Raw genomic sequence first — 24,006 nt, forward strand, 5'->3', positions numbered from 1 at the left:
AAGTTGAGGAGGAGGCTAGAAAGGTATCCCCAAAGAAATTTGTGCCCGCTGAGGATACAGAAATGGCCGAGGAACAACAGACTCCAAAAGTGGTTGCCCCCACTCAGGACCAAATTAATGCTATCAAGGTAATCATAGGTATCAAGGTCTTACATTGAGTCAATCATCAGTGATTATAGGTAGTTTGTTTAACTTTATTACATGGTCAATTGTTTCATCAATGTGCAGGCTGCCATAGTGAATTCTCAGACTCTTGAAGAGGTTGCAAGACTTGAACAGGTGCTTTGCCTAACTGGAGAAAGAACTTCATTAACTTTGGATGTTTTCTCGCTTAATTTTTGGATATTAACGTATACTTGTTTTGCATGTACAGGCACTGAAGTCAGGTCAGCTTCCTGCAGATTTGAAAATTTTGGATGAGGATACTCCAATGAATACTGTTAAAGACAAGGATGATGAAATGGCTGTCACTAATGAAAATGAGGCCAATGTTGAAGTAAAAGATGTGGAGGAACAGAAGAACAATGAAGCAGAATCAATGGATCAGGTATTATTGCGTTTCCTTTAACTGTTGAACTTTTAACCTTTTGGTTTATTCTATTCTTCCTCTTTGTGGACTATTCAGAAAGCTCTTCTTTCCTTTGGAGAAAGTGCATGCGACTTTGATGGCCTTAACTAAGAATCATTTCTATCAAATATCAATAGAGAACTATCCTTTTAATGAAAAAAGAATGGTTCCGTGTAATTTGCCTGTACAAATAGGACCTCTAAAGGAGGGAAAGTGTTGTTGGTTTAGAAAGCAGTGATTAAGAAAGTGTGTTGGGAATGGGCATAAATAGGTCGAGTTATTTTGAGCTTTGTCTCTTTATTTCGTAGTGGTTTGAACTCTTGTCTTGAATATATGATTCTAGAATTATGACTACCATCAGTTGCGAGTGTAGGCCAAGGTTTTGATAGCTTTTGGCTTCTTTACAGAAGTGTCTTGAAAATTCCAACAGCATTAAGATCTTGGTGAGTACAGTAGTTGTTGGCAGGTTTAACACTGGTCAAGATTCTAACATAGGTACTAAATTCTAATGAGCCAATGAGGTAAATTCCTTATTAATTTATTGGCAAACCAGGTTAAGTTGTTACTTAGTGTAATGGTAATTAGTGTTCTTTTTTGTTCGGAATTGCTTGACTACATCTGGGAACTGAACTGCTAAAGTTTTTTTTTTTTTCCCTGTTATGCGTCTAATTGATAGATGTTGACAACTTCAACTTCTCACTATTCGAGCTTCCTGTTTATTTCATCTTCCATTATTAATTTTCTCAATATTTTAGTACATTTGCTTTTTATAATTCTAGACTCTATGAGGTATCGCTTGTCAATTCAGTCTGTTTAGAGCTTAAGCATCTATTATGTCTTTAGGATCAATCCATCGCTCTTATATTAGCTCACAATCTTCTTGAGTAATATCAGCAAGGGTGTGGATGTCTTTCTCTATATCAGTAGAATAAGATCAAAAATGATAAAAATAAAGTACCGTTACACCCCACGATGGACAATAACTAATCCTGGAGTTCATTTATCACCAAGCTTATCCTTTGTTCAGTATGCTCTCCTACACCTCGGCTTATCTACGTCATCTATGTTCTTTTGTAGGGATGATACTAGAGTTCAGTAGCATATATGGAGATTTAAAGTAATGCATAGCGATTAGGTAAAGTGAATGGATTGAGCTCTGCTTTGGAAAGGTTTTGAGGATTCTTAACAAAATCTAGTTCATGGATTGTCCACAGCCAAACTCTGTATCTTCCTACTGACCTGTACCCTGTATCTTCCTGCTTGTTTTGGCTTAGTTCCCTACTGTCATACCTAAATTTCTAGTGTAATTCTTTTCCTTAGATCCAGTTAGGACTAAGAAGAATTCCATTGTTCATTTTAACAAGGTTGTGCAGATTCTGTGATATGTCATAGTTTCTAATTTGTTTGAGGATGAAGCCGTTTTGAGATTGTTCTTTACTTGTAAACTAGTATTGTATTGGCATGTGTTATGCAATTTTGTCATGGTTTTTGTAGCTTCTATGGACTGCTAGTAATGTATTTCTTTTTTCTTGCAGGAATAGAAGGGTTCTGTTTGAATTCCAGTTTCATAAAGCTTGTCCTATTTGAATACCCTGGTGGCGACTGGAAATTTTATTGTTAGGAAATTGTGATGTTCCGGATCTTTGTTGTTCAATATATGAGGAATTTTGTGACTTGTTATATTAGACATGACAACAAATCTTCTGCCCTAATTAACTGATTCTAATTTTCCCTTTTCCAACGAGTTTAAAACAGCAGAAGGGAATACGTATACGAGTGTTGGATAGATTATGAGTTCTGTTATTACAACTTTTTCCATTAAGAAAAAAGAAACGCAGAAACATACATCAGCAATCAGACAGATCTCATGTTAGTTTTCTTTCTTCTAAATGCATTCTCCAAATTTCGGGACGACCAAAATTTTCAATATTCTGTTGTATAATCAGGTTTCTCTACACATGCACAGCAATGTTTTTGACAAAATAAGGTTCTTCAAATTCATTTAGGACCTTCAGAATTCTGAAATGTAGATCGTCTTGAAACAAATGTAAGTTTGTTAACTACGTGATAACCTATGGCGTTTTTATCTTGAAAACTCTGTTCGGTCCTCAATCTCCTAAACCCAGCTTCTAGTTTCGTATGTATCCAGCGATTTCTTCCTTCGGTTCTGAATTTAACGAACATCTCTAGTAGCATTCTATGATACAAGGGTACCAAAAAAAAAATCCTTCTGTAGTTCCGTGTCACACATTACCCAGGCTAAGAACCTCGAAAGAATCTTGTTGATGATTTGGATGGAATTACTTTCTTCAAAGTAGCGCCCATGTTTTGATTCGTCACTTACAATTCAAGCTGTTTCCTCCGCAAGCTGCCTTGCAAAGGAGTGAACGTAAGAAATTCTTTGCTCCACTGCAGGGTTAATTCTCTTTGTGCATATTTGTGCTTTCTTGAAGAACAAACTATAGAATGGATTTTATATAGCAGAAAAAGCATGATCAGTAAAGAGCTATCCATCATCTTATAACAATGAATATGATAGCCGAATTACTATTGACGGTAGTCTGTTTTGTAGCAGCAGCACTGATACCACTTGTGAGCTTAAGCCTTATCAATGGATGTTCTTGGACATGGTCGTGGACCTCATGCTCATGGTCATGGTCGAGTTCATGGCGCCTACCATTTGTGACTCTCTCCCTCCATGATTCTGCTCTGGGAAGACTGCTCTCTTGCTTCAACAGCCACATACAAAGAGTACTATCCGAGTTAGTCGACGACTCTTATCCTCCTGCTGATCAGGAACAAGAACCTTGTTTAGTGAATGAAGAAGATTTGAAAGTATTGGTTTCTCATATTGAGGAGACTGACGGCGGTCCACCTTGGAATCTCATGATGGAGCAGTCTATTCCTTCCTTGACATACAAAGCTTGGTATCGTGATCCACCGGTAAGCCTCACAAATATGAAAGTTATACATAACCGGTGCATGCAATCTTTCTAACATTCTTCTGAATTTCAGTTAGGCCCGACACAGTACCGTACTAAAACAGTTTTCGAAAATGTATCACCAGAGGTATTGAGGGATTTCTTCTGGGATGATGAATTCAGACCCAGGTGGGATAAGACGCTCATTCACGCCAAGGTTCTAAGCGTTTGCCTCCAAACTGGTACCATGATTGTTCATTGGATTAGAAAGGTGCCATTTCCTAGTTTATACAGTTGCTAGAACAATTGAACTTCACTTGATCAGATCTTTTAACTGCAATTGTCTTCTGTAAATCCCCAGCTACCACTACTCTGCTGCAATCGAGAATATATCATAATCCGTCGCATTTTTGAATCTGCATCAGGGTATTATTGCGTGACAAAGGTATGAACTTGTCCACTATCTGCAACATCAATTGATGAAGGTTTATTTGCAGAAGATGCATAAAGCTTGCTTGTACACTTGTAACACACCAGATGCTCCAATATCTTCGTTTCCAGTTTCTATAGGTTTAAATGAGATTATCCGAAGAATCCAGATACCGAAATTGTGGCTACACCAATATAATTTAGGCCTTTGTCAATTACATAAGTACCAAAACTAAAATTTGGTCTCAATGTCTTTATCCCAGGCAACACCATATCCATCCATACCAAGGCTAAGAAAACCAAAACGAGTAGATGTCTATCATTCAAGTTGGCATATAAGGCCAGGTATGTATTTAACTTCATTTTTGTCACGGTTTCTGTTCACTAGTAGAAGTCTATTGCGCTCAAGCATTACATCGAAAACCTATCTTTCAGTGAAACCCAGGAATGCAGATCAGCAAATGGGATCAGAAGTGCTTCTATTTCACTACGAAGACATAGGTCTCCCAAGAGAGGTTGTCAAAATGGGCGTCAGGGCAGGAATGTGGAACATGGTAAAGAAACTACATTTAGGAGTTCAGGTTTACAGTATGGAAAAAGCAAATGATGAATCTCCTTCATTCCATGCAATTTTGGCACACATAACTACAAAGCTTCCGGCTTCACCATCCACAATCATGTATCACATCCCAGAAGTCGAAGCATATGAGAATGCATGCCAGAGCCAAAATCCACAAGAACAAGTAACAGAGTTCATAGTTCAGTAAATGCAAAATGGAAAATAAGAAGTCGCTAGCTCCCTCAGAACTTGTAAAACTTGTCTTCAACATTATATTTTCAGACAAGGCTGAAACTTATATAGTAGTGTTCATCACTGGGAGCCAGAAGCTTTGTATCAAAACATGTTATTTCATTATGTATCAAAACATGTTATTTGATTATATAGACTTAGACCAATCAAAATTAGAAAGCACAAACACATCGAATCTAGATTTTTCCAGTGAAAAGAAACCACACCACAAAAATTAGAATAAGCATCAGACTTTGTGCACAGAGAAGAACTAAGAATCAGAAAAATGGATTGGAAGCTAAGCAAACATAGGTATCAAGTAAAGCAAAGAATTTTGTAGAACTTGGCCATTTCAGTATCAGGCGGCCGCGAGCTGCCTGTTCCCAAATGAATATCACTACCTTTTTATAGACCTAAAATCTTAAACCTCTTTTTGACTATCGACATAAACCCCTAAAGAATGACTTGCATCAACCTATAGTAGAGTGACAGCTGGTCTTCACTAATCCACATCGGATGATGTTTTGCAATTTAATTTTTAACCATCACCGAGTAAATTAACAGTGTTTTTCAGAGAGGAACAAACCTTCAAAGAGGAACAAGTCGAATCAGCCCTTGCCCCTAACCTCAACTGTTGCATTCTGAGATGGATAATTCTATTTACAGGACGTTGCCTTGTCAATGTTCTTTGATCAAAGGGTTGCCTTTAGGTTTCAGCTTTCAAATGTAGTTCCCTAAGGTTATGGGGAACTTGGTTCTGCAAGGAAAAGCCATCTTTCATACTCATACATGAGAAAATGATATCATAACAGACTATTTGAAAATAGATCGAAAACTACTACATAAAAAGTACATACTTTAAACATAATTGTTCAGCCCAGCTCCCATCTCAAAAGATGGGCAGCAAAGCTACAGGACGTAAATTGCTACTTAAGAGTCAAAACCAAAGCATCACCCATTATTTAAGGCCGGCTACATCTAAAAGATGTGCCACAATTCTAAGGGGAGAATGCTACAGTACGTATAATAAGCAAATCCACCACATACAATACTTTAACCAACAGCAAATCCACGATACTTCTGGGGGTTCTCAACACATTGGTGCATATCTTCATAAGGTCTTGATCCAAAGGAAGCAGCTTGTGGCATAACGTCCTCGTTCCATGTAGTCGATCTGTCAAGCCCCTTCGATGATCCAGATGAAATCACCGCATCAAGCTTTTCAGGATCAGATAATGAAGCCTCCTTCATTAAATAAAAGACTATCAAGAGACTGGTCATCATTATATGAAATGTGTGGTTAGATAGAAGAAATTAATACCTTGATCAAGCGTGATAAACGTCTGAGCACCAACTCTGGAGCAGCAGTAGCAACTGCAACTCCGCGCGCACTGGTGCAGGCTTTTTTACCCCCACCTTCCTGCACCAGCACTGGGGAAGAGATGATTGATTGCTATTCAGAATCATCATACACTTCACCATCATCAGAGAACTCATCAAAAGACCTCATGTCAAGCTGGTAGCGGAGAATTCCTCCAATCCCTCCAAAACCTCGGCAGAACTGTGACCCTTCTTGTGATTTGTTAGTTACAAACTCAAGAGAACACCCAAACCGCCTGTACTCATTAGCAAACCACTCCAACAGTGACATCTTTTCCTGAACCTCTAATTCTGCATTGGTCTCAGGATCACGATAGTTGCTCTGATTGTTTTCCTGCTCCTTGTTCAAATGCTTCACAATGATCTCCCCAGTACCACTATGTTTTAGCACATACCTATTGATGTCCAGACTTTCCCACACAATAAGAATCTCAACAGCACCCATCTCCAAAGCTTTAAGTGTGTCATCTACACCAAAAACATACTTCCCAGTATCCTGACTAATCTCCTCAAAGTATTTTCCAATCAACTTCTTCTCCTGTATAAACTTCACATTGGACAGGATCTCAGCTGACAATTCAATAGCCTGATTAAAGCCATTCTCTCCTCCATAAGAAACATCCACCACATTCAGAATTTTCGCCTGCAGACGAGGATCAAACATATCTGACTGACTAAGCTCAGTTTTGAAGTCAGCTGATCCAGCAAGTATTAATCCTGAAACATTCGGCTGGCTGGTGGCAGGATTAATATAGAACTGTGTGGCAAGCTCTGCTGTCTTCCTAACATAGTTGTGACGCTTCTCCATTCGAAGACGAGCAAAACGAAGAGCTGATTGTCCTCCTCTTCCGTGTTTCTTTGGCAGGTCAACACTAAATTTATGAAGCACCTCTCTCGTGTTGCCACTTAGTGTCCCAAAAAGAGTTCCATTACCATCCATGACAATGAAGCCAAATTTGTCGTCAGATTCCAAGAGCTCATTCAGAGCTTCAATATGAAACTTGTTATCGCAGAGGTAAAGAGACGCATTAATAGGCCTGAAAGGCTCAAAATCAATTGTCACCTTCTTTTCCTTCCCATCATCAGTAACGATTGTTCCTGTATACAGAACAAGCCCATTTGGAGGAACCTTGTTGTAAAGCTTGAGCCGCTGCTGAGCAGATGTAATTGCCCCTAGAACGGATTGACGATTCACTCTACTCTTGATATTTGAAGCAGTTCCAAACTCATCGCCAAGCATCTTAGTAACACGAGATATTTGATCTCGGGGAGGCATGATGAGAGAAATCATGCTGGTGCCATTACCCCTTGCAGCTTCAAGTGCCTTGATCAGCTTCTTAATCTTCCATATCTCAATGTTCTTATCAGTCTCCTGACCATCCGACATTGTGAAGAATTACAGCAACAGCTGAAACCACAATAGATGCCTGCAAAACAACATACATGTAAGTCCCAAGTTCAGAAACATGCAGCCCATCCAATTGAAAGCAATCGCAAAATAACAGAGCAAACTGTAAGCAAGCCTATTAAAAAGCCATAGCATTCTGTATTCCATAAAGGGACTCATCAAAGAACAACAAAATCTGCTAAACTGTCAGCGATAGATGTAAATGTGTCCAATAACACAAAACTCACATATACCCAGCCACATATGTTAATTGAATCATTAAAGATACAGAAGTCGAATACTACTACGCTGAAAAATAATTATACATGAAACAGGATAAAACCAATCCAGCCACAGGAAAACTCAATATTTGCAGGGTATTGTGTGTATCTGAAGGTAAATTAATCATCAAGCCAAGAATACACGGAAGCAGAATTCACCACAACAGACGTAGATAGCAAAAGAAACGGCTCCTTCAGAACATGAAAACTAGTTTCAACATGAATTATTCAGACAAGGCTGAAACTTAAAATATACGAAGTTCATCATCAGGAGTTGACCAAACACTCTATTAACACCAACAACAAGTCTATAGACCTAAACCTCATAACCAAAATCTAACACTACAAATTGCAAGACAATAAAGCCATAATCCACCGCGAATCTAACCTGAAAAGCTAACGAATAGTATAGATTTGGGGGAAAACTGATAATCAAGCTATGAATATTAACAACAGTGATATGAAATAACACAAATCCACAAATCAGGTCACGAATCAAACAGAAACCAAGCAACAGATAGCAGATCCAAAGCAAAATTCAGAGGAGATAACAAAACAGAACGATTTTTCGATTGTAATAAACAGAATCATGAATACAAGGAGAGAATCAAAATCGAAATAGAAAAAGGAATGGAATCGGCACCTGATGGAGAACGAGCGCAGTTCTGAAGGTCGAGAAAAGAAGATGATATTTTGCTAGTCCTAGGGGTGGACAAACGAGGAAGGCGCTTCTTTTATAGGTGTGGCGGGCTGAGCCTAACCCTAACCAGGCCTCTCAATCGTGGTTAGGTTAGCATTAACTCGGGTATCTTTTAACCGACTTTACTTCAACGGCTACGATACGCCCGGGGACTGTTTAATAATGGACTAAAAGTGTAGTCAAGCGGACTAATAACATCGGATTAGCCAAGCCCAATGATAGAGATGCTGATAAAATTTGTTTGATCAAGCTCGGCTCATATTCATATCGAGAACTTGAATTAGTTGCTCCAATTTGAAACCCCATCGAGCTCGAGTTTGTAGATTTATAGTGGAAAGATAAAGTTAAGGATTGTTATTGAGGCATTAAAGCACGTGTCATTGAGGGGCAAACTAACATGTCAGAATCGTTGATCTGGAGACAAATTAATGTCTTGTTTTACAATCCTTATTCGTAAGCAACAAAACGACACCTAAACTTATTGAATGCAAATGATTTAACAAAACGTATGAATTTAAGATAGTGTTACATAACATGTGAAAATATTGAAATTTTGAAAACATAAAACTACTACACAAATTTTATGTATAGAAAATCGTAACAAATGTAACAACTCTCGTTTTTATAACTAACTAATCCCGAGAGACCATACTTTCAAAACACTATATAAGTTTACCAAGATTTTTTCTGCTTTTTTTAATAACTTTTTTGAAATTTTTTTTTATCATTATTTGTAATTTTGTATAATTTTTTTTACCATTAGTTTAATGCACTGAGCACTACAAACAGTAACAAATGTAACGACCCTCCGTCTACTCCTGAGAGACCATACTTCCACATAAGGCTGTCAATGGGTCATGTCGGGTTGGGTTCGTGTCAGGTCAAGGTATTTGTCGTGTCGCAAGAGACAAACCCAAACCCAACCCATTTAATAATCGTGTCAAAAATTTAAACCCAAATCCAACCTATTTATTAAACGGGTTACCCGTTTCCAACCCGCTTAACCCATTTAATAAATATGTCGTGTAGTGTTAGACAAAATGATTCATTTAAAGATTAACAATACGACCCATTTAACTAAAAAAATGCATAAATTGATTAAATTCGCTAAAAACTCCACAAGATAAAGAATATAAATAATTATATATAATTCATAAATAATTAAATCCAATAATTATAAAGCAAAATATTTCAAATTGTTTAATCCTATGATCAAATACTCCCAACGTCCAAAATTTCAAGAAGAAGTACAGCATAATTGGGTTATATGGGTTCACTTCGTGTTGGCGGGTTGACCCGTGGCCAACCCATTTATTAAATGGGTCATGGCGGGTTGACCCGCGGCCGACCAGCTTTTTAATCGTGCGGGTTCAACCCGCTTTATTTCGTGTGGGTTTCGAGTCGTGTTATCGGATCGTGTCGGAATTGACAGCCCTACTTCCACAGCAGTACAAAATTACTGTGGAAAAAAAAAAAAAAAGGAAAAGCCCACAAAAAGGGAAGTGAAAAAGAGTAAAACCCCTTGGAAAAACCTTCCCATTTCAGAAAAACCCTACCGTGTTTGAAAACACCGAGCGGCCAAACTCGAGAATAAAGCAAATGGCAATGACAAAGGAGGTGAGGCTAACGGAGATACAAGGCAGAGGAAGGTCATTAGTGGCGGCTCAGCCACTCAAAGGCGGCCAAATCGTTCTCCGCGACTCTCCTCTCCTCCTCTACTCCGCTCTTCCTCTCCTCACTCCCTCTCCTCCCCCTTATTGCGACCACTGCTTCAAAACCCTAAACCCACAAACCGCCCCCATTTCACTCTGCCAAACCTGCTCCCTCCACGCCTTCTGCACCCCCAATTGCCTCTCCGCCGCCCAGTCCTCCTCCCACACTCAATGGGTCTGCCAATCCCTCACGAAATTACGAAATTGCCACTCCCCGCTCTCCGGCCAGCCCGCCGACCGTCAGGTCCAAGCTCGCTTCTTGATCGCCGCTTACAACCTCGCCGTCACTTCGCCGTCGAGTTTCCAGGTGCTGCTCTCTCTTCAGGGCCAGCCGCAGGACTCCGCCGACGCTCAGTTCCTGCATTCTCTGATTTCGACCCTCTGCCCTCCGCCGCAGCAGCAACTGTTTTCGGTGGAGCTCACGGCGGCGCTATTGGCCAAGGACAAGATGAATGCGTTTGGATTGATGGAGTCCCCTTCGGAATTTGGGCTGAGATCGAGCAGAGCCTATGGAATTTATCCCAAGGCCTCGTTTTTCAACCATGATTGTCTCCCCAACGCGTGCCGATTTGATTATGTTGATGAAGGCAGCACGGAGATTATTGTGAGGATGATTCACGATGTTCCGGAGGGGAGGGAGATTTGCCTGAGCTACTTTCCTGTTAACCAGGCTTATTCGAGCAGGCAGAGGACTCTGGCTGAGGACTATGGGTTTGTGTGTCAATGTGATCGATGCAAGGTTGAGGCAAGTTGGTCTGACAATGAGGAGGTTGAGGAGGAAGGTGGTTCGGCTGAGGTTATGGATGAGGACCAAGACCAGGAAATGGAAGGAGAATCGGAATCAGAAGCTGGGAGTGACATTGAAGTAGAGGCTCAAGGAGAAGCTGATTTTCCACATGCCTATTTCTTTGTGAGATTTATGTGTGGCAGAACCAATTGCTGGGGCACGCTAGCGCCTTTGCCCCCGAAAGACGATGGAACTCCTTCGGATGCTATGGAATGCAATGTGTGTGGAAGTGTTAAGAAAGATGAGGGGATTAGTGGTCATGGACAAAATGGGCTCTCTTTGGATGGCTAACTGCTCCTTATTGCTGCTTTCTGTATGTAGACCTATCTTGTTTCTGTAATGGCATCTATTTTTGCTTAATTGTAACTCCGATTCAGATATATGATCTTATTTTAAACTCAACTGAATCGTTTTGACCTTAAGTATGAATTTCACTCTCTGATAGCTTTGGACAAAACTGATTTCAACTTATTTATTAGTGAAATATTCATTGTTTGTGTTTAGAAAGGCTCCTATGCCAATTTTTCATTTTTGTCGATACTCCTCTAGTCCTCTGTATCTATCCTCTTTTGAGGCAATTCATCAAAAGACATTTTCTTTCTCTCCTTTTCTGTAGGGAAATACTATAATGCAAACAAAGAAAACAACACCCACCAATCAAGGATATGTTTATAAAGGTGATTTAAGTTTCTTTGTTTTGAAACATAATGTTTGTGAATGAATATAATACATCATTCAAGGATTGTTCAAAGCTAATATGAACTTGAAAGATATCCATTTCGATACGACTAGTGGAATATATGCTTAAGTATCTAATGTCATAAAATAACTGTTTGTCATTGCCCCAAATCTACATCATTTTCTAATTTTATGGGTTGTTGCTTCTATGCAAACTATGATGATTCAACTGCATCATCCCTAAGCTAGGTTAGTTCTATATACTCGTGGATTGATTAGATCACAGGCTTCAAGAGGTGAAGCAAATTATTAATCCTTATGTCTTCAGTCAAAGAATGATTTGCATGTTCTATTAAATGTGGATGTATTAGCTGTTTGGAATTGGTATTCCCCTATTGCCGTGATCTTCTTTACTTCTCTGGTTTAATACTATACCATTGTCCATTTTATGTTAATGTATATGCCCCATGTTTCCATTAACTGTCATGACATTTGACAAAATTGCTTATTTCATTTGTGCCATGTACCGGCCTGGCGGCCTGCACTCTGATGAGATTTCTGCTTGAACAATCTTTTATAAAGAATACCAACCATTTTACTCGTTTACTCCAATTGATCTTACTCTTAACTAGAATTTAATCTTTGTTTGTTTACAGAAGCTGTGACTTTGCCATCAATGGGGAGATGGACAAAGCCGTACCAATTGTTTAAAACAAATGAGAGCAAGTGCACCCGTAGTCAAGAAAAGGCAAAGTCGAGAAGTCAAGAATTCGACCAGTCAAGATACTATTCACTGCCACTGGACATGGGTTTACACCCGTTGTTTTTCTTGCCCGGTCAATACTGTTCATTATTATATAATATTAGGGGGTCTCGAAAATCGACTTTTTACACATACATAATTTGGGAAAACTTCCTTCATGAAAGTTATAGAGATCGTCAATATGATCTCGTGCATACATGGAACGCAATATTCGGAGTTCGTATGAATTAGTTATAAATTTTTGAAAATTTGAAAATTTTCTATAAATAAAAAAATTTCTAGTCCTTTTTTATAAGGACAGATTTTTCTTCTTTTCTTCACTTTCACCCCTGAAATTCTCTACTCTCTCTCCTCCGCGTCTCCTCAGACCCATCGGGTCCCGACTGACCCGACCCGAGTTTTCTGGCGCCGTCGTGCGTCCTCTGGCAGCGGACCCGAGCCATACAGGCTCGCCTTGGCCCGCTCGTCCTTCCCACAGTGGTGCCTCACCTCACCACTCAGGCTAGAAGGAGATCGAAGGCCTCCCACAGCCGTGCGACGTGACCCGGTAGGAAGTCCAATTTTCCGGCATCCTCTCGGCGACTGGGCGACACGTGGCGCTTCTGGATTGGTCCGTGTCTTTCACCCTTGGATTTAGCCGCGTCTGTCTCTTCGCAGCTTCCTGATGTCACCCACATTCTGTGGTTGGCCGAGCTGGCATCTCCATGACCTTGGGCAAGAAAATAGTCATCGGCTTGCCCCTTTTTTTGACCTCAGTCATGCAAAGCCAAAGTTTGGCTGGTCAAACAAAGCCCGGTGGAAGGTTGTTTCTCTCCATGCCTGGTCAACACATCATCATTCCCTCACTTTGCCCGGGCAAAGTCATACCGGTGGACTTGCTCTGACAGTCATAGATTTGTACTTACGTATTTGTAATAAGGTTAATTTGGTTTTGGTAAACTATAGTAAGTTGGTTGTTTGGTAAACTTGGATGCTTTCCGATCATTGTCTCCTACCTTGCAACCAAGTTCCCCGCTGTTTACCCTCTCATCCCCTCCCTCTCTCCATCATTTTGGCAATTTTCTGTTCTCTAATTTTCTCTCACTATTGGGCCAATTCATGAATTGGTTAAGGGTCAGGTTGTTTCCACCCTATCAATTTCTCATTCCACCCTACATTTGAATTTTTAGTCAAAATTTCCACTTTTATCCTCACATTAAATTTAAAGTAAAAACAATCTAAAATTATAGGGAAAAAAAATATGTGAGGGAGAGTCTGCCGTAAACCTTCGCACCAATGGTGCAGTAGCCTGAGGCTACTAGCCTCACAGGAACATGCTACCAAAACCATAACTAACTTAGAGCAACACGTTTTCCGTTTCTTTCCTCTTTCTTTTCTCCTCTCTTGCCTTCTTCTCTCTTACCTTCCTCTCTTTGTTTCCCTTGTAGTGATGGAGATGAGAAATAAGATTGCATCATACTCGGAGGGAATTTCAATTCAGGTTTAGAGAGAAAAAAGTGAGATTTTTTTTTTTTTTGTTACAAAAAAAAGTGAGATTGATTTCTAGGTATTTTAGTGGTGGTGGCCTATCTAAGATCATTGCTGGTCATGGGGAAGTGCAGTTGTTGTCGACAGGGATGGAGTAGTCATAAGGGTATTTCTGGGTATTTTTGTTATTTTTCTTTTCCTATCTTTTTTTCTTTTGGTTTATTTTTTATGTTTGTAAGGGCAAAACTAAACATTTTAGGGTGAAAAATTAATTAGATGGTGAAATGAGAAATTTGTAGGGTGACAATAGCCACACCCATCGGTTAATTATTGTTGGTAAGAAAATAAAAAATCCTTTCCAATACTTAATTTCTGCATTAGCCACCGTCTATCACCTAGCAATTCAGGTCCTTAAATTCTTGTTCTTTGATTTTGAAAACAACCTTTTATGCACAAACTAGTTCCATCATTATGTTATGAATGGATTCTCTTTTCAGTAAGGAATCTTCAGCAACTATTGAAGATTGTATTCTTATTTGCTCGCAAATTTAGGGAGCGAGGAACATTTTAATTTTCAACAATACCCATACTTAATGTCATTCATACTGTTGCCTCAGTTGGTTCCAACTACAAAAGAAACAATCCGCTTTCTATTAAGTTAAGGCCGCTATGATGTCTCTATTCAGTGGAGATCCTCCTGTTGGTTTCTTCAAGCTCAATTTCGATGAGTCAGTTAAAGATCGTCACAACTCACAAGGCTGCTACTAATTTCATTACTAGAGATGCCAATGGCAATCCAATCCTTGTTGGTGCCCGTAGGCTTGGTATTTCTTCAGTCCCTATTACTGAAGGTAGTGCCCTCAAAGATGGCCTAATTCATGCTCTTTGTCATAATATCTCGAATTGAAGTTGAAGGAGACTCTCTTCTTATTATCTATTGCATAAACAAATCTTGTTCCCCTTCCTGGAAGCTTAGATCCTTGGTTAATGACATAAACTATCTTGCCTCGAAGTTTGATGTCATTACTTCCACTCATGTTTTTCTAGAAACCAATTTCGTTGCGGATGTCATCACTTCGACGGGTCGCTTTATTTCCAATCCCAAAATTTGGTTCAATTATATTCGGATTGTGGCCTCTCCTGCCTTACATTTAGATACTATCAACCTTGGTTGTCCAGGGGGTTTTATGTTGTAATTTTTCTTTAGACAACTACAAAGGACTCCCAAACAACAGTTCTTTTAACACAAAAGTCCACAACGTTTTCCCTTATACAATTAAGGACACACCCTATTCCCCTTTACCCTTTCACAATTTTTTACAGTAACATCCAATATTTCTTGCTAAAAAAGTCTTCACACAGTATCAGCCTAAGGACTAGCCTTCAACATGCCACAATTTCACCTAACGACTTCCTGTCTAAGCGGCTACTAACAGGGTGGAATCACTGCTGCCTTAGTATGATAAAGGGTTCAGGTTTTTAAACAAAAACATTACAACTGCTACTGCTACAAACTGCTACTGCTTTCAAATGTAGAAATAACAAAATATTTTTGTGACAGAGTAATGGGCGCAAATTGAATTTATTTATTCAAACATAAATACAGATACAGAACCCAGAGCCTCACTCTTGGGCAAACAGCTAAAAGCTGCTTGGCTACTCATAACTTGATTACAAATACTTACTTGGAATAAGATGCACACTTGCATTAAAAGACTTATAGAAAACCTGCTACTGCTGCTACTATGGCTTTCTTTCTTATTTTTTGAGAGAATCTGATTCTGCTCAGTTTTTCTTTTCTAGAACTGATCTAGAAGTTTTCGAATGCCTCACAATGAAACCTAAAGTTCCTTATATAGGGAACGAACCCCAAACTAGAATTCAAAACAACTATATCTACAGAACAACTCCATGATCTCCTGCTTTCCTGAGTGCTCCTGCTGGTGGAGGTCGGACGGGGAAAAGCAGATTCTTCGAGGTGAAATGTTTCTCACCTTTCTTTTCTGAAAAGAAAAAGTAGCTTTTGGGAAAAATCCAAAAGTACTTTCGGTGCTTTCTACACCTGCTTCACATGTCCTCGTCTGTTTCTGAATTGTGACCAAGGATAAACGAGTCGTTGTCTGCCTGGGCCATACGAGCAGTTGTTGCATTGTCTTCGACATCTGTATCAACATACATCTTATAGTGGTTGTCTGTTTCAAGCCTTTCAATCCACTGTAAGCATGCCAATGTCGAGTCTATCTCTTTTCTTGTGAGAGATAGGAAAAGGTCACTGCTGACTATGTCAGGATGATCGTAAGCAGTGATAATTATCTTTTCTCCTACTGCCAGGAAAGTGTTCTTGGTATTTTCAGAGATGATTTTCTTGATATACTCTAGAGACATAGCTTTCATCCATGGAATGCTTGAGTTTGGCTGGCCATTGTATCCCACACAGGCAGGCTGAAGATATTTCCTTTGAATTAGTCTCACATAATGATATGGAGAAATATACTCAACCTCACCATTTGCCTTCTAGATCCATTCTGGAGGAGTGGATCTGAACTTCAGACGAAGCATGTAGTCATTTTTTCTAATATTCTTTAATGTGTTGACAATGATAGGGGGCAAGGCTTTGAGATCATCATTTGTTTTCGTCCACAGATTATGGACAAAACCATTTTCAACAAGCCAAAGCTTGTGTTCTTGAGGATGTTCACTCTGAACATTGACTAAGTATCTTCCAACATATGGTCCTGTAATAATAAAAAGGGTTGGGGGAATACGATCCTCAGAATTATGACTTCCGATCAGACTATGGAATTCATGCCAGTCTGATTCTTTGAGTGCTATGATAGGGACTCTAGGACTTTCTGGATCTTCTAGGAAGTGGATTTTTTCTTTTCGAACAGCACTCTGCTGTAGTTCTTCAAACTGTGGTCTAGCATTTTCATAGAGTTCTTCAGCTAGTGCAAAGAGAGCTGGGATCATCAGACCACTGCTCCTTTCTTGAAAGGCAAATAGAAGGTTATCCAAGATTGCCTTTTGGTGGTAAGCTAGTCTCCTGCCAGTTCTGAACACAGGAGCATCAAAGGTTCTTAAGTCATAATTAAAAAAATTTATTACTCCAGTTGGAGTAGGTCTGCTTTTTGGCAAAGCAGCAGCAGTCAACGGTCTTGATGAGCCTTTACCGTCTGCCATTTGAGACGGGCTAGCCAATCTTTTACCCTGGGATTGATAAATTGTGGCTAGTCCTTTGGACCTAGCAAGAATCTTTTGAGGATTTTTTCTTTAGGATCCTCAGTGGGTTCATGTTCTTTCCCAGGTCTTCTGCTTTTGGGATTACGACCTTCTTCGTCATCTTTTCGGCTGAACATCGCCATTTCTCTGGTTAAGGCGTCTGGAAGATAATTCTTATTTCCTGCAATTAATTCAACATTATAATCATATTGGTTAAGAAATAATTGCCAGTTGGCTAATCTTCCTCTATTAGCAGCTTTATCAAGTTTAAAATTTTTGAAATTCTTTACTCTAGCACAATCGGTGCAGACAGTAAAGGGTTTTCCAAGAAAAGCTGGAGAATTTAAGATTGTTTTCTTGACAGCCAAAATTTCTTTTTCCCCTGTGGGATAATTCAGTTCTGCAGGGTTGAACTTGTCACTACAAAATTTACAGATATTTTCAATGTTAGTTCCAGGCGTTTTTGCCAAAACAACACCGGACCAGTAATTATCACTCGCATCTGTTTGGAGGATAATTTCATCATTTTCCTCTGGTTGTTGTAGAGGAGGGAGGTTTTTGTAGAGAGTTTTTATCTGCTTCACAATTTTTTCATCATCTTTGGTGAAGTTCCATTTTCTCTTGGAACTTGTCTTAGGAGATAACATTGCTGTTAGTCCTGAGATTTTGGGAATGAAATCTCTCCCATAATTTATAACTCCTAAGAATCTCTCTAGACTCTTGGCATCAGGAATTCTATCTGGGAATTTCCAGATCTTCTCAAGGATGTGAGGTTGGAGTTTTATTACTCTATTCTTGATATTTATTCCTAGGAAATCAACTTCATCAAGGATAAAGAAGATTTTCTTTTCACCTAGGATGATTCCATGCTGAACTATCAGCTTTACAACCTCATGGAGGTGTTTCATATGTTCTTCTCTGTTTTTGGAGAAGACAAGGATGTCATCAATATAGACGACGCAGAACTCCGCAACATGTTTGAAGAAGTTGTCCATCTTTCTTTGGAAGATTGAGGGAGCTTGCTTTAGACCAAAAGGCATTACCAACCATTCGTAATGACCTTATGGTGTTCCAAATGCAGTGAGAGGGACACTCTCAGGATGCATCTTGACTTGCCAAAAACCCGACTTTGCGTCGAATTTTGTAAAGACTTTAGCTCCTCTGAGCTGGTTGATCAGTACTCTTACTTGAGCAATTTGATAACCGTCTTTGACAGTCTTCTTATTGACATCTCTGTAGTCAATCACCATTTTACCTTTTCCTCTAAGGTTTTCTGCATGATTTCTCACGTAGAATGCTGGAGCATGATGAAGGTCAGTGGAAGGTTGAATTAATCTCTTGTTCAAGAGATCTTCAATGTCTTTTCTGAATTCCTTTTGATCTTCCTCTTTGTACTGAGGAATAGCTTTGACATGACAGATGGCATTCATATCATGTAATCTTAATTCACAGACCACTGGGTCTTTTTCCCAAAACTTTTGAGGGTCTACATCGATGTTCTGCTCTAGTAGTTTCTTGATTTTGTCAAGAGTGGGAATTTTTTGAGACTCAAGCTTATTCTGGAAGTGCTTGAGGTTATGCTCATGAATGAAACTAGCTTCTTCATCTGCGCTAGTTGTTTCTTCTTCTTCTTCTTCTGAAGATGATTCTGCAACAAGTAGTTCTTGTTGTTGTTTGATTTGGAGGATGGTTTCAAATTTGGGTTTATAGGGGGTAAGATCACCACTATTCTGTTGCGATCTCTGATATTGTGTAGTAAAATTTAGACCTACTACACTTTTGCCTGAGTAAGCCTATCGGCCCAGTACACCCTTTCTCCTTTTCTGAAGCCTATCGCTTCTTCATCCTGGATAAATCTCTGTTGGAGAATAAAATCATTTCCCAACAAGAAAACTGATCCTTGGCCTTCAGATTGCCAAACATTATGGATGATAAATGTTCCTCCACCAATGGTGATATGAACATTTTTTGCTACTCTATTCATTGTAAGATGGCTTCCATCAAACGTAACGCCAGTAGCTGTTCTTTTCTTATCTTCTTTCCAGAGTTCTTCTGGAATTGCAAATCTTTTTGCAACTGTAAATCCTGATCTATTATCTACAAATGCATGTAGAGGATATTTTTTATGATCAGGGAATTTGAGTCCAATCTCTATGTAGTTGCTGTATCTACTAGTAGAGATGACTTTCAATTGCTGTAGCTCATTTTCTTGAGCTTGTTCCTGCGATATGAATGGTTTACATTCTTCTGGAACATTTTCTGGTATTTCAACTAGTTCAATAGTTGCATTGAGTTTTTCTTCCTCGATTTGTTCAATAACTGTATCATCGAGTTTTTCTTCCTTTTTTGAAGAAGAGGGTTCCATAGTTGTTTTTTGGAACATAGTTTCTAATTCTTTCTCTTTTTTCTCAGAGAAATATTCTTCATATTCTTGTTCTACCAATTGGCTGACAAGGCCATTCTTGGTCTTTCTTCTTACTTCAGCTATGAAGCATTCTTTGTGGTAAGTCTTTTTTGACTTTTCACAGAACATAGGAAGTCCATTCTTTTCATGACACAAGCAGTAGTCACAAACGAATGTACCAGAGTTCACCTGATAAGAAGACGTTATTGCTTCCGTCTTACTTTCTTCCCAGTTTTTGACATGTAGAACATTCATCTGTCTAGATTCCAAGTACACTACTTCAGAATCTATTTCAGAATCAGATGATTCTTCTTCAGACCAGGCAGAATATACTAACCTGTCGTCATCTTCATCATCAGAATATGCTATTTCGTAGCCCTTCATGTTTGCTGTTTCTACTATAGGCTCATATTCTTCAAATAGAGTTTTAGTAGATCGTTTACCCTTTTCCGGGCATTCATTGGCATAGTGCCCTTCAGCTTTACATAACCAACATCTACAAGCTTTCTTGCTTGGTTGTTTATGCTGATGAGTATTCTTCTTTTTCTTGAAGAATTTATTTTTAGGATTTTCATCCTGTTGTTTCTTGTAGTTGGAACTTTTCTTGAATTTCCAATCTTTTTTCTTATTACTCCTTCTGAATTTTTTCGAGTAATATTTTTCTTTTCTTTTTCTGTGGAACTTGGATTCATGACATCCTCAGTTGGTTGACATATCCAGTATTCCATAACAGAAATTTTCAACTCCTTTGAATTCTGTCAGCAATTCCTCCAACTGAAAATATTTCAATTGGTTTTTCTGCTATGCTTTCTACACAGCTGTTCCCCATGGTTCAGGGAGTTTCCTGTGCAACAGGTTGACTAGATCAGTATTTCTAGTTCACCAATTGTACTGTAATATTCTTGAAATTCATTCAAGTATTCTTCAAAAAATCTCGTGTCACAAATTTTGAGAGCATAGATATTTGATTTGGCCGTTTCTTTAGCCTTTTCACTCAGATTTGAGAGATCTCCACATAACTGATCACACAGGGGTACTGCAAAATCATACGGAGATTTTGAATATTTTATTTCTTCTAGCCAGTCTTTCCCTCTGGCAGTCTCTTTGAAAGAGAAGTAATACTTTTTTGCTACTCCAGTAAAAGTAGTTTCATAGTACACCTGAAGATCTGGTGCTTCAAATTTTCCAAGGGTTAGAGTAAAAGCCATCATCAGGCTATCAACCTATTGGTCAAGAGTTTTTCTCTTGTCTAGAGCTTTATCTAGATTCAGCCAGATACCATGAGAAGAAATTGGTACTCTGGGTATATTGTCATCTGAGACAAATCTTTGAGAATTTCTTTCTCCATTTTTGCCCTTAGGGGCTTTTTGAAAAGGAAGTTTTACTTTTCTTTTTTCTCTGGTGATGAAAGTTTTGGAGCTGTCTCCTTCTTCCATTTCAATATCTTGATAGGGAAGGAGTTTTCTTTCATTTTCTGGTTTGAAAATTTTCATTTCTTCGATTAGTTTTTCTAATTGTTTAGGATCTTCGCAGGATTCTGCTTCATCATAGAGATCATAGAGCTTTTGTGCTCTAAGCATATTTACTGGTCTGTTCAGATCAGCTTCTAAATCTTCTTCAGTGATGGCCTCTGATGGTTTTTCAGAGTATTTGGTACCACTAACACTAGCTTCTCTAGTGCTATAACTTCTTCTAAGAAGATTGTTGTTTATTCTGATATTTTCAGGACAGACGTCACTTTTTCTGTGATCGTCAAATTTTAAACTGATATCTCCAGTCTTTCTGCTTTCATATATTGACGCTTTGGCATTTTCTGTTGGTTTTTTCGGACCAGACAATTTCCATTCAATAGGAAAACTTACTTCATTCCAAGTAACCTTGTGAATCTGTTGTGAATGGTTCTTCTGGCTGGTGAGGAAACCAGTAGTGAGACCTGGGATATTTGATATCCTGGTTTTAGGTTCTACTGTGGTGCTCATCAATTTATAATATATTCTGTATACTATAGCCAGTTCTTGCATATTCTTTTTCATAGATATGCCATCTGTCTTGACTCTCAGTCATAGACAGTGAGCTGCATTTTTCAAGCTGGTTGAGAAATTTGGGAAGCAGTTGAAATAAGCCACTTGATTGCATAAAGATGCCTCAAGGGTTCCCAACAAACTAGCTTGAAAATCTGTTAGTCTATTGTCTTGTAAGACACATAGAACTGAACAGTTTATGCCTTCTCGAGCCAAGAGTTTTATGCCTACTTGGACTGCTCCAATATGCATAAATTGATAATTTTTTGTTCTTCCTCAGGCAACTTCTTCAGGAGTAATCATCAGAAGATCTGTCTCTTCTGTTGTTGAGGGGGTTGTGGATTCTAATAATTTGAAGTGGTGGCTATCCAACACATCAAATTTTCCCCTTTTGTAGATTTGTTTAAAATCTAGCTTTGGAATTGCGGAGTTTTTTACCTCATGTTCAATTTCGTTGAATTCGAATTCTTCAGCATTGAGGAGTTGTACTCCTTTCTTTTTCTCGAAAATGCTCATCATTTTGACATCTCTTGTTTCTTTTGGGTTTTCATACCGAATACTAGTTTGACTAGTAGATGGTCCAAGAAAAATCATGTTAGGAACATGATTCTTTTCAGGTTTTTCTAATGGTTTAAATCCATTAGCCTTCTTTGGTTTTACTGTAGGCATTTTCTTGTCCTTCAGTATATTTTTCATAGAATCCAGCGTTTTTTGCTGTTCATTGATTTTTCTACTAACACTTGTTAGCTTTTCTTCTTCCGTTTTTGGAAGTTCCTTGATATAATCTATTTTGTTTTCCAATTTTTCTAATTGGTAGATTATAGCAGGTAATTTTTCTAGATGATCATAACATCTAGATAATTCCTTCAGTAGGATATGTTGTTTCTCATCAGAGGATTTCAGTAGAGAATTCAACTTCTCTAATATTAAATCAGACATTGTCCCCATTAGGGGATTCCCCTTTTTGAGCTATTTTACAAGCTCTGATACCAGTGATTTGTGGATCTAACCAATGCTCAAATAATCAAGAGGTTTTTGTTCCTCTGTAAGCATATACAAGAGATTTTCAATATCTTGTTCAACTTTATAAATTCTTGTCTGGGTTTGGAATATGATATCCCAATAGCCAGGAGTCTCTCTTTTAAGACTATTTCTAAAGTCTTTCAATTTTCTCAACTTTTCTCTTTTTTTTTTTCAATTTCTTGCTAGTATTTTTACAGATAACATTTAACTCAGGTCTGTCAATTTGTCAACGATTGAAATTATGAATAGTAAAAATAACGGTTTACCTTCGAGTATAGAGGATGGATTTATACCTGTAACATATCAAACAAACAAATTCAAAAGCATGAGCCCACTACGCTCTGTCAATTTTATTTCTACTGAAGGAAGAGATAAATGCTAAAGGAAAGTAAAAGACTCACTAAAGACAAAATGTCCTTAAGTGTAAACTTTTGTCCTTAAATGTATAAAACCAAATGTTGAGGAGTTATTTGTGTTTTGGAATGTTAGTGGGGGGTATATGTAGTTTGCTAATTTTTCTTTTCTCCTAGAAAAAAAGAAAAAAAAATTCTTACATCAAATATCATGAGTTCAATTCTTATTGAAATATATAAGGGTGAGGTGTACTAAGGATTTGCAAAAAAAAAATATTGAGACAAAATGGAGGATTTTTAATTTTATTTATTGAAACATTGAGGATTTTAATTGGATATAGAGTGATGGACATTTTTTCAATTATAATATAAATTGTATATAATACCTTTGATCTATCAGTTTTGATAACTATGCAAAAGCTATAAAAAATAAATAAATAAAAAACTAGTTTTTCACCAATTTTGTAAATCATTTGTGATACATTCTCATAGTTGAGACTGTAGCTAACAATAACAAGTAGTACTTCTAAAAAAATTAAAATAAAATAAAATAAAATAACAACGACAAAGTCTCTTTGTTAGAGCGAGGATTTGTGTTGTTAGTCTTTCGGTGTTTTTTTTTTGGTTGTAAACCCTGGTTGGGTACTGTAATTGCGTTGTAATTGCAGTTTTATGAATGAAGTTAATTTTGATAAAAAAAGAAGAAAAAGTAACGACAAAGTGAGAACAGTGAAAGAAAGAGGGTATCACATACATCATAAAACTCATCAGTGAAAGAAAAAGAACAGTGAGAAATTAAAAGAAAGAGAAGTGACCATGGAGGCTCAGGCCTTGAGGAGAGAAAACAGACGAACCAAAGAACGGGAGAAGAGAGAAAATGTGATTGTTGAGACAAGAAAGTGGTCTTCAAACCTTCCCATTCCCCCACTGAAAGAATGGGTAACGGTATGAGCTAAAACTTGTTTCTTATCGTAAATTTTAGTGTGTAGGCTTATGTGGTGTTAAAGCAGCTATCTTTCTTGTTTCCATGAGTGAGATATGCTTAAAGTATGGTTCTTTTTGTTTTCATGAGTTCGATTTGGTTAAAGTTTGCTTCTTTTTGTTTCCATGAGTTCCATTTGCT

General features: G+C 38.2%; 4 protein-coding genes across 8 annotated transcripts in view; 3 read left to right on the top strand and 1 right to left on the bottom strand.

Annotated features, from left to right (window-relative positions):
- LOC112195769 (U2 small nuclear ribonucleoprotein A') overlaps positions 1-2,335 on the top strand; it is a 3,588-nt gene extending 1,253 nt beyond the window's left edge. The window contains exons 5-8 of the mRNA XM_024335967.2: positions 1-128; positions 229-279; positions 374-547; positions 2,104-2,335. The exon at positions 1-128 is cut by the window's left edge and continues 37 nt beyond it. Coding sequence (XP_024191735.1) covers positions 1-128; positions 229-279; positions 374-547; positions 2,104-2,109 — 359 coding nt within the window. The 3' untranslated portion in view covers positions 2,110-2,335. The remainder of the gene's footprint in view (positions 129-228; positions 280-373; positions 548-2,103) is intronic.
- Positions 2,336-3,051: 716 nt separating this feature from the next.
- On the top strand, positions 3,052-4,860 carry LOC112195768 (stAR-related lipid transfer protein 7, mitochondrial). Of its 2 annotated transcripts, XM_024335964.2 has the most exons (5): positions 3,052-3,511; positions 3,584-3,760; positions 3,851-3,934; positions 4,182-4,263; positions 4,354-4,859. In XM_024335964.2, exons 1-5 carry the CDS (start codon positions 3,095-3,097, stop codon positions 4,683-4,685), a joined length of 1,092 nt encoding a protein of 363 aa, XP_024191732.1. In that variant the 5' UTR covers positions 3,052-3,094; the 3' UTR covers positions 4,686-4,859. The 2 variants fall into 2 exon arrangements, with proteins under 2 accessions (XP_024191732.1, XP_024191731.1); XM_024335963.2 differs by having other exon boundaries at positions 4,182-4,860.
- A 638-nt stretch (positions 4,861-5,498) lies between these two features.
- On the bottom strand, positions 5,499-8,545 carry LOC112195767 (eukaryotic peptide chain release factor subunit 1-3). Of its 2 annotated transcripts, none has more exons than XM_024335961.2 (3): positions 8,400-8,545; positions 6,030-7,515; positions 5,499-5,950 (listed from the first exon to the last, which is right to left on the bottom strand). In XM_024335961.2, exon 2 carries the CDS (start codon positions 7,473-7,475, stop codon positions 6,162-6,164), a length of 1,314 nt encoding a protein of 437 aa, XP_024191729.1. In that variant the 5' UTR covers positions 7,476-7,515; positions 8,400-8,545; the 3' UTR covers positions 5,499-5,950; positions 6,030-6,161. The 2 variants fall into 2 exon arrangements, with proteins under 2 accessions (XP_024191729.1, XP_024191728.1); XM_024335960.2 differs by having other exon boundaries at positions 5,499-5,953.
- Positions 8,546-9,992: 1,447 nt separating this feature from the next.
- LOC112197681 (histone-lysine N-methyltransferase ASHR2) lies at positions 9,993-13,863 on the top strand. 3 transcript variants are annotated; one of them, XM_040517372.1, is made up of 2 exons: positions 9,993-11,268; positions 13,824-13,863. In XM_040517372.1, the coding sequence occupies exon 1, from the start codon at positions 10,056-10,058 to the stop codon at positions 11,244-11,246; it is 1,191 nt and encodes a 396-aa protein (XP_040373306.1). In that variant the 5' UTR covers positions 9,993-10,055; the 3' UTR covers positions 11,247-11,268; positions 13,824-13,863. The 3 variants fall into 3 exon arrangements, with proteins under 3 accessions (XP_040373306.1, XP_024194214.1, XP_040373307.1); XM_024338446.2 differs by lacking the exon at positions 13,824-13,863 and adding an exon at positions 12,290-12,605; XM_040517373.1 differs by lacking the exon at positions 13,824-13,863 and adding an exon at positions 11,572-11,632.
- The last annotated feature ends 10,143 nt before the right edge of the window (positions 13,864-24,006 follow it).

Source organism: Rosa chinensis, chromosome 4 (assembly GCF_002994745.2).
Source record: "Rosa chinensis cultivar Old Blush chromosome 4, RchiOBHm-V2, whole genome shotgun sequence".
In the NCBI taxonomy this organism is placed as follows: Eukaryota; Viridiplantae; Streptophyta; class Magnoliopsida; order Rosales; family Rosaceae; genus Rosa; species Rosa chinensis.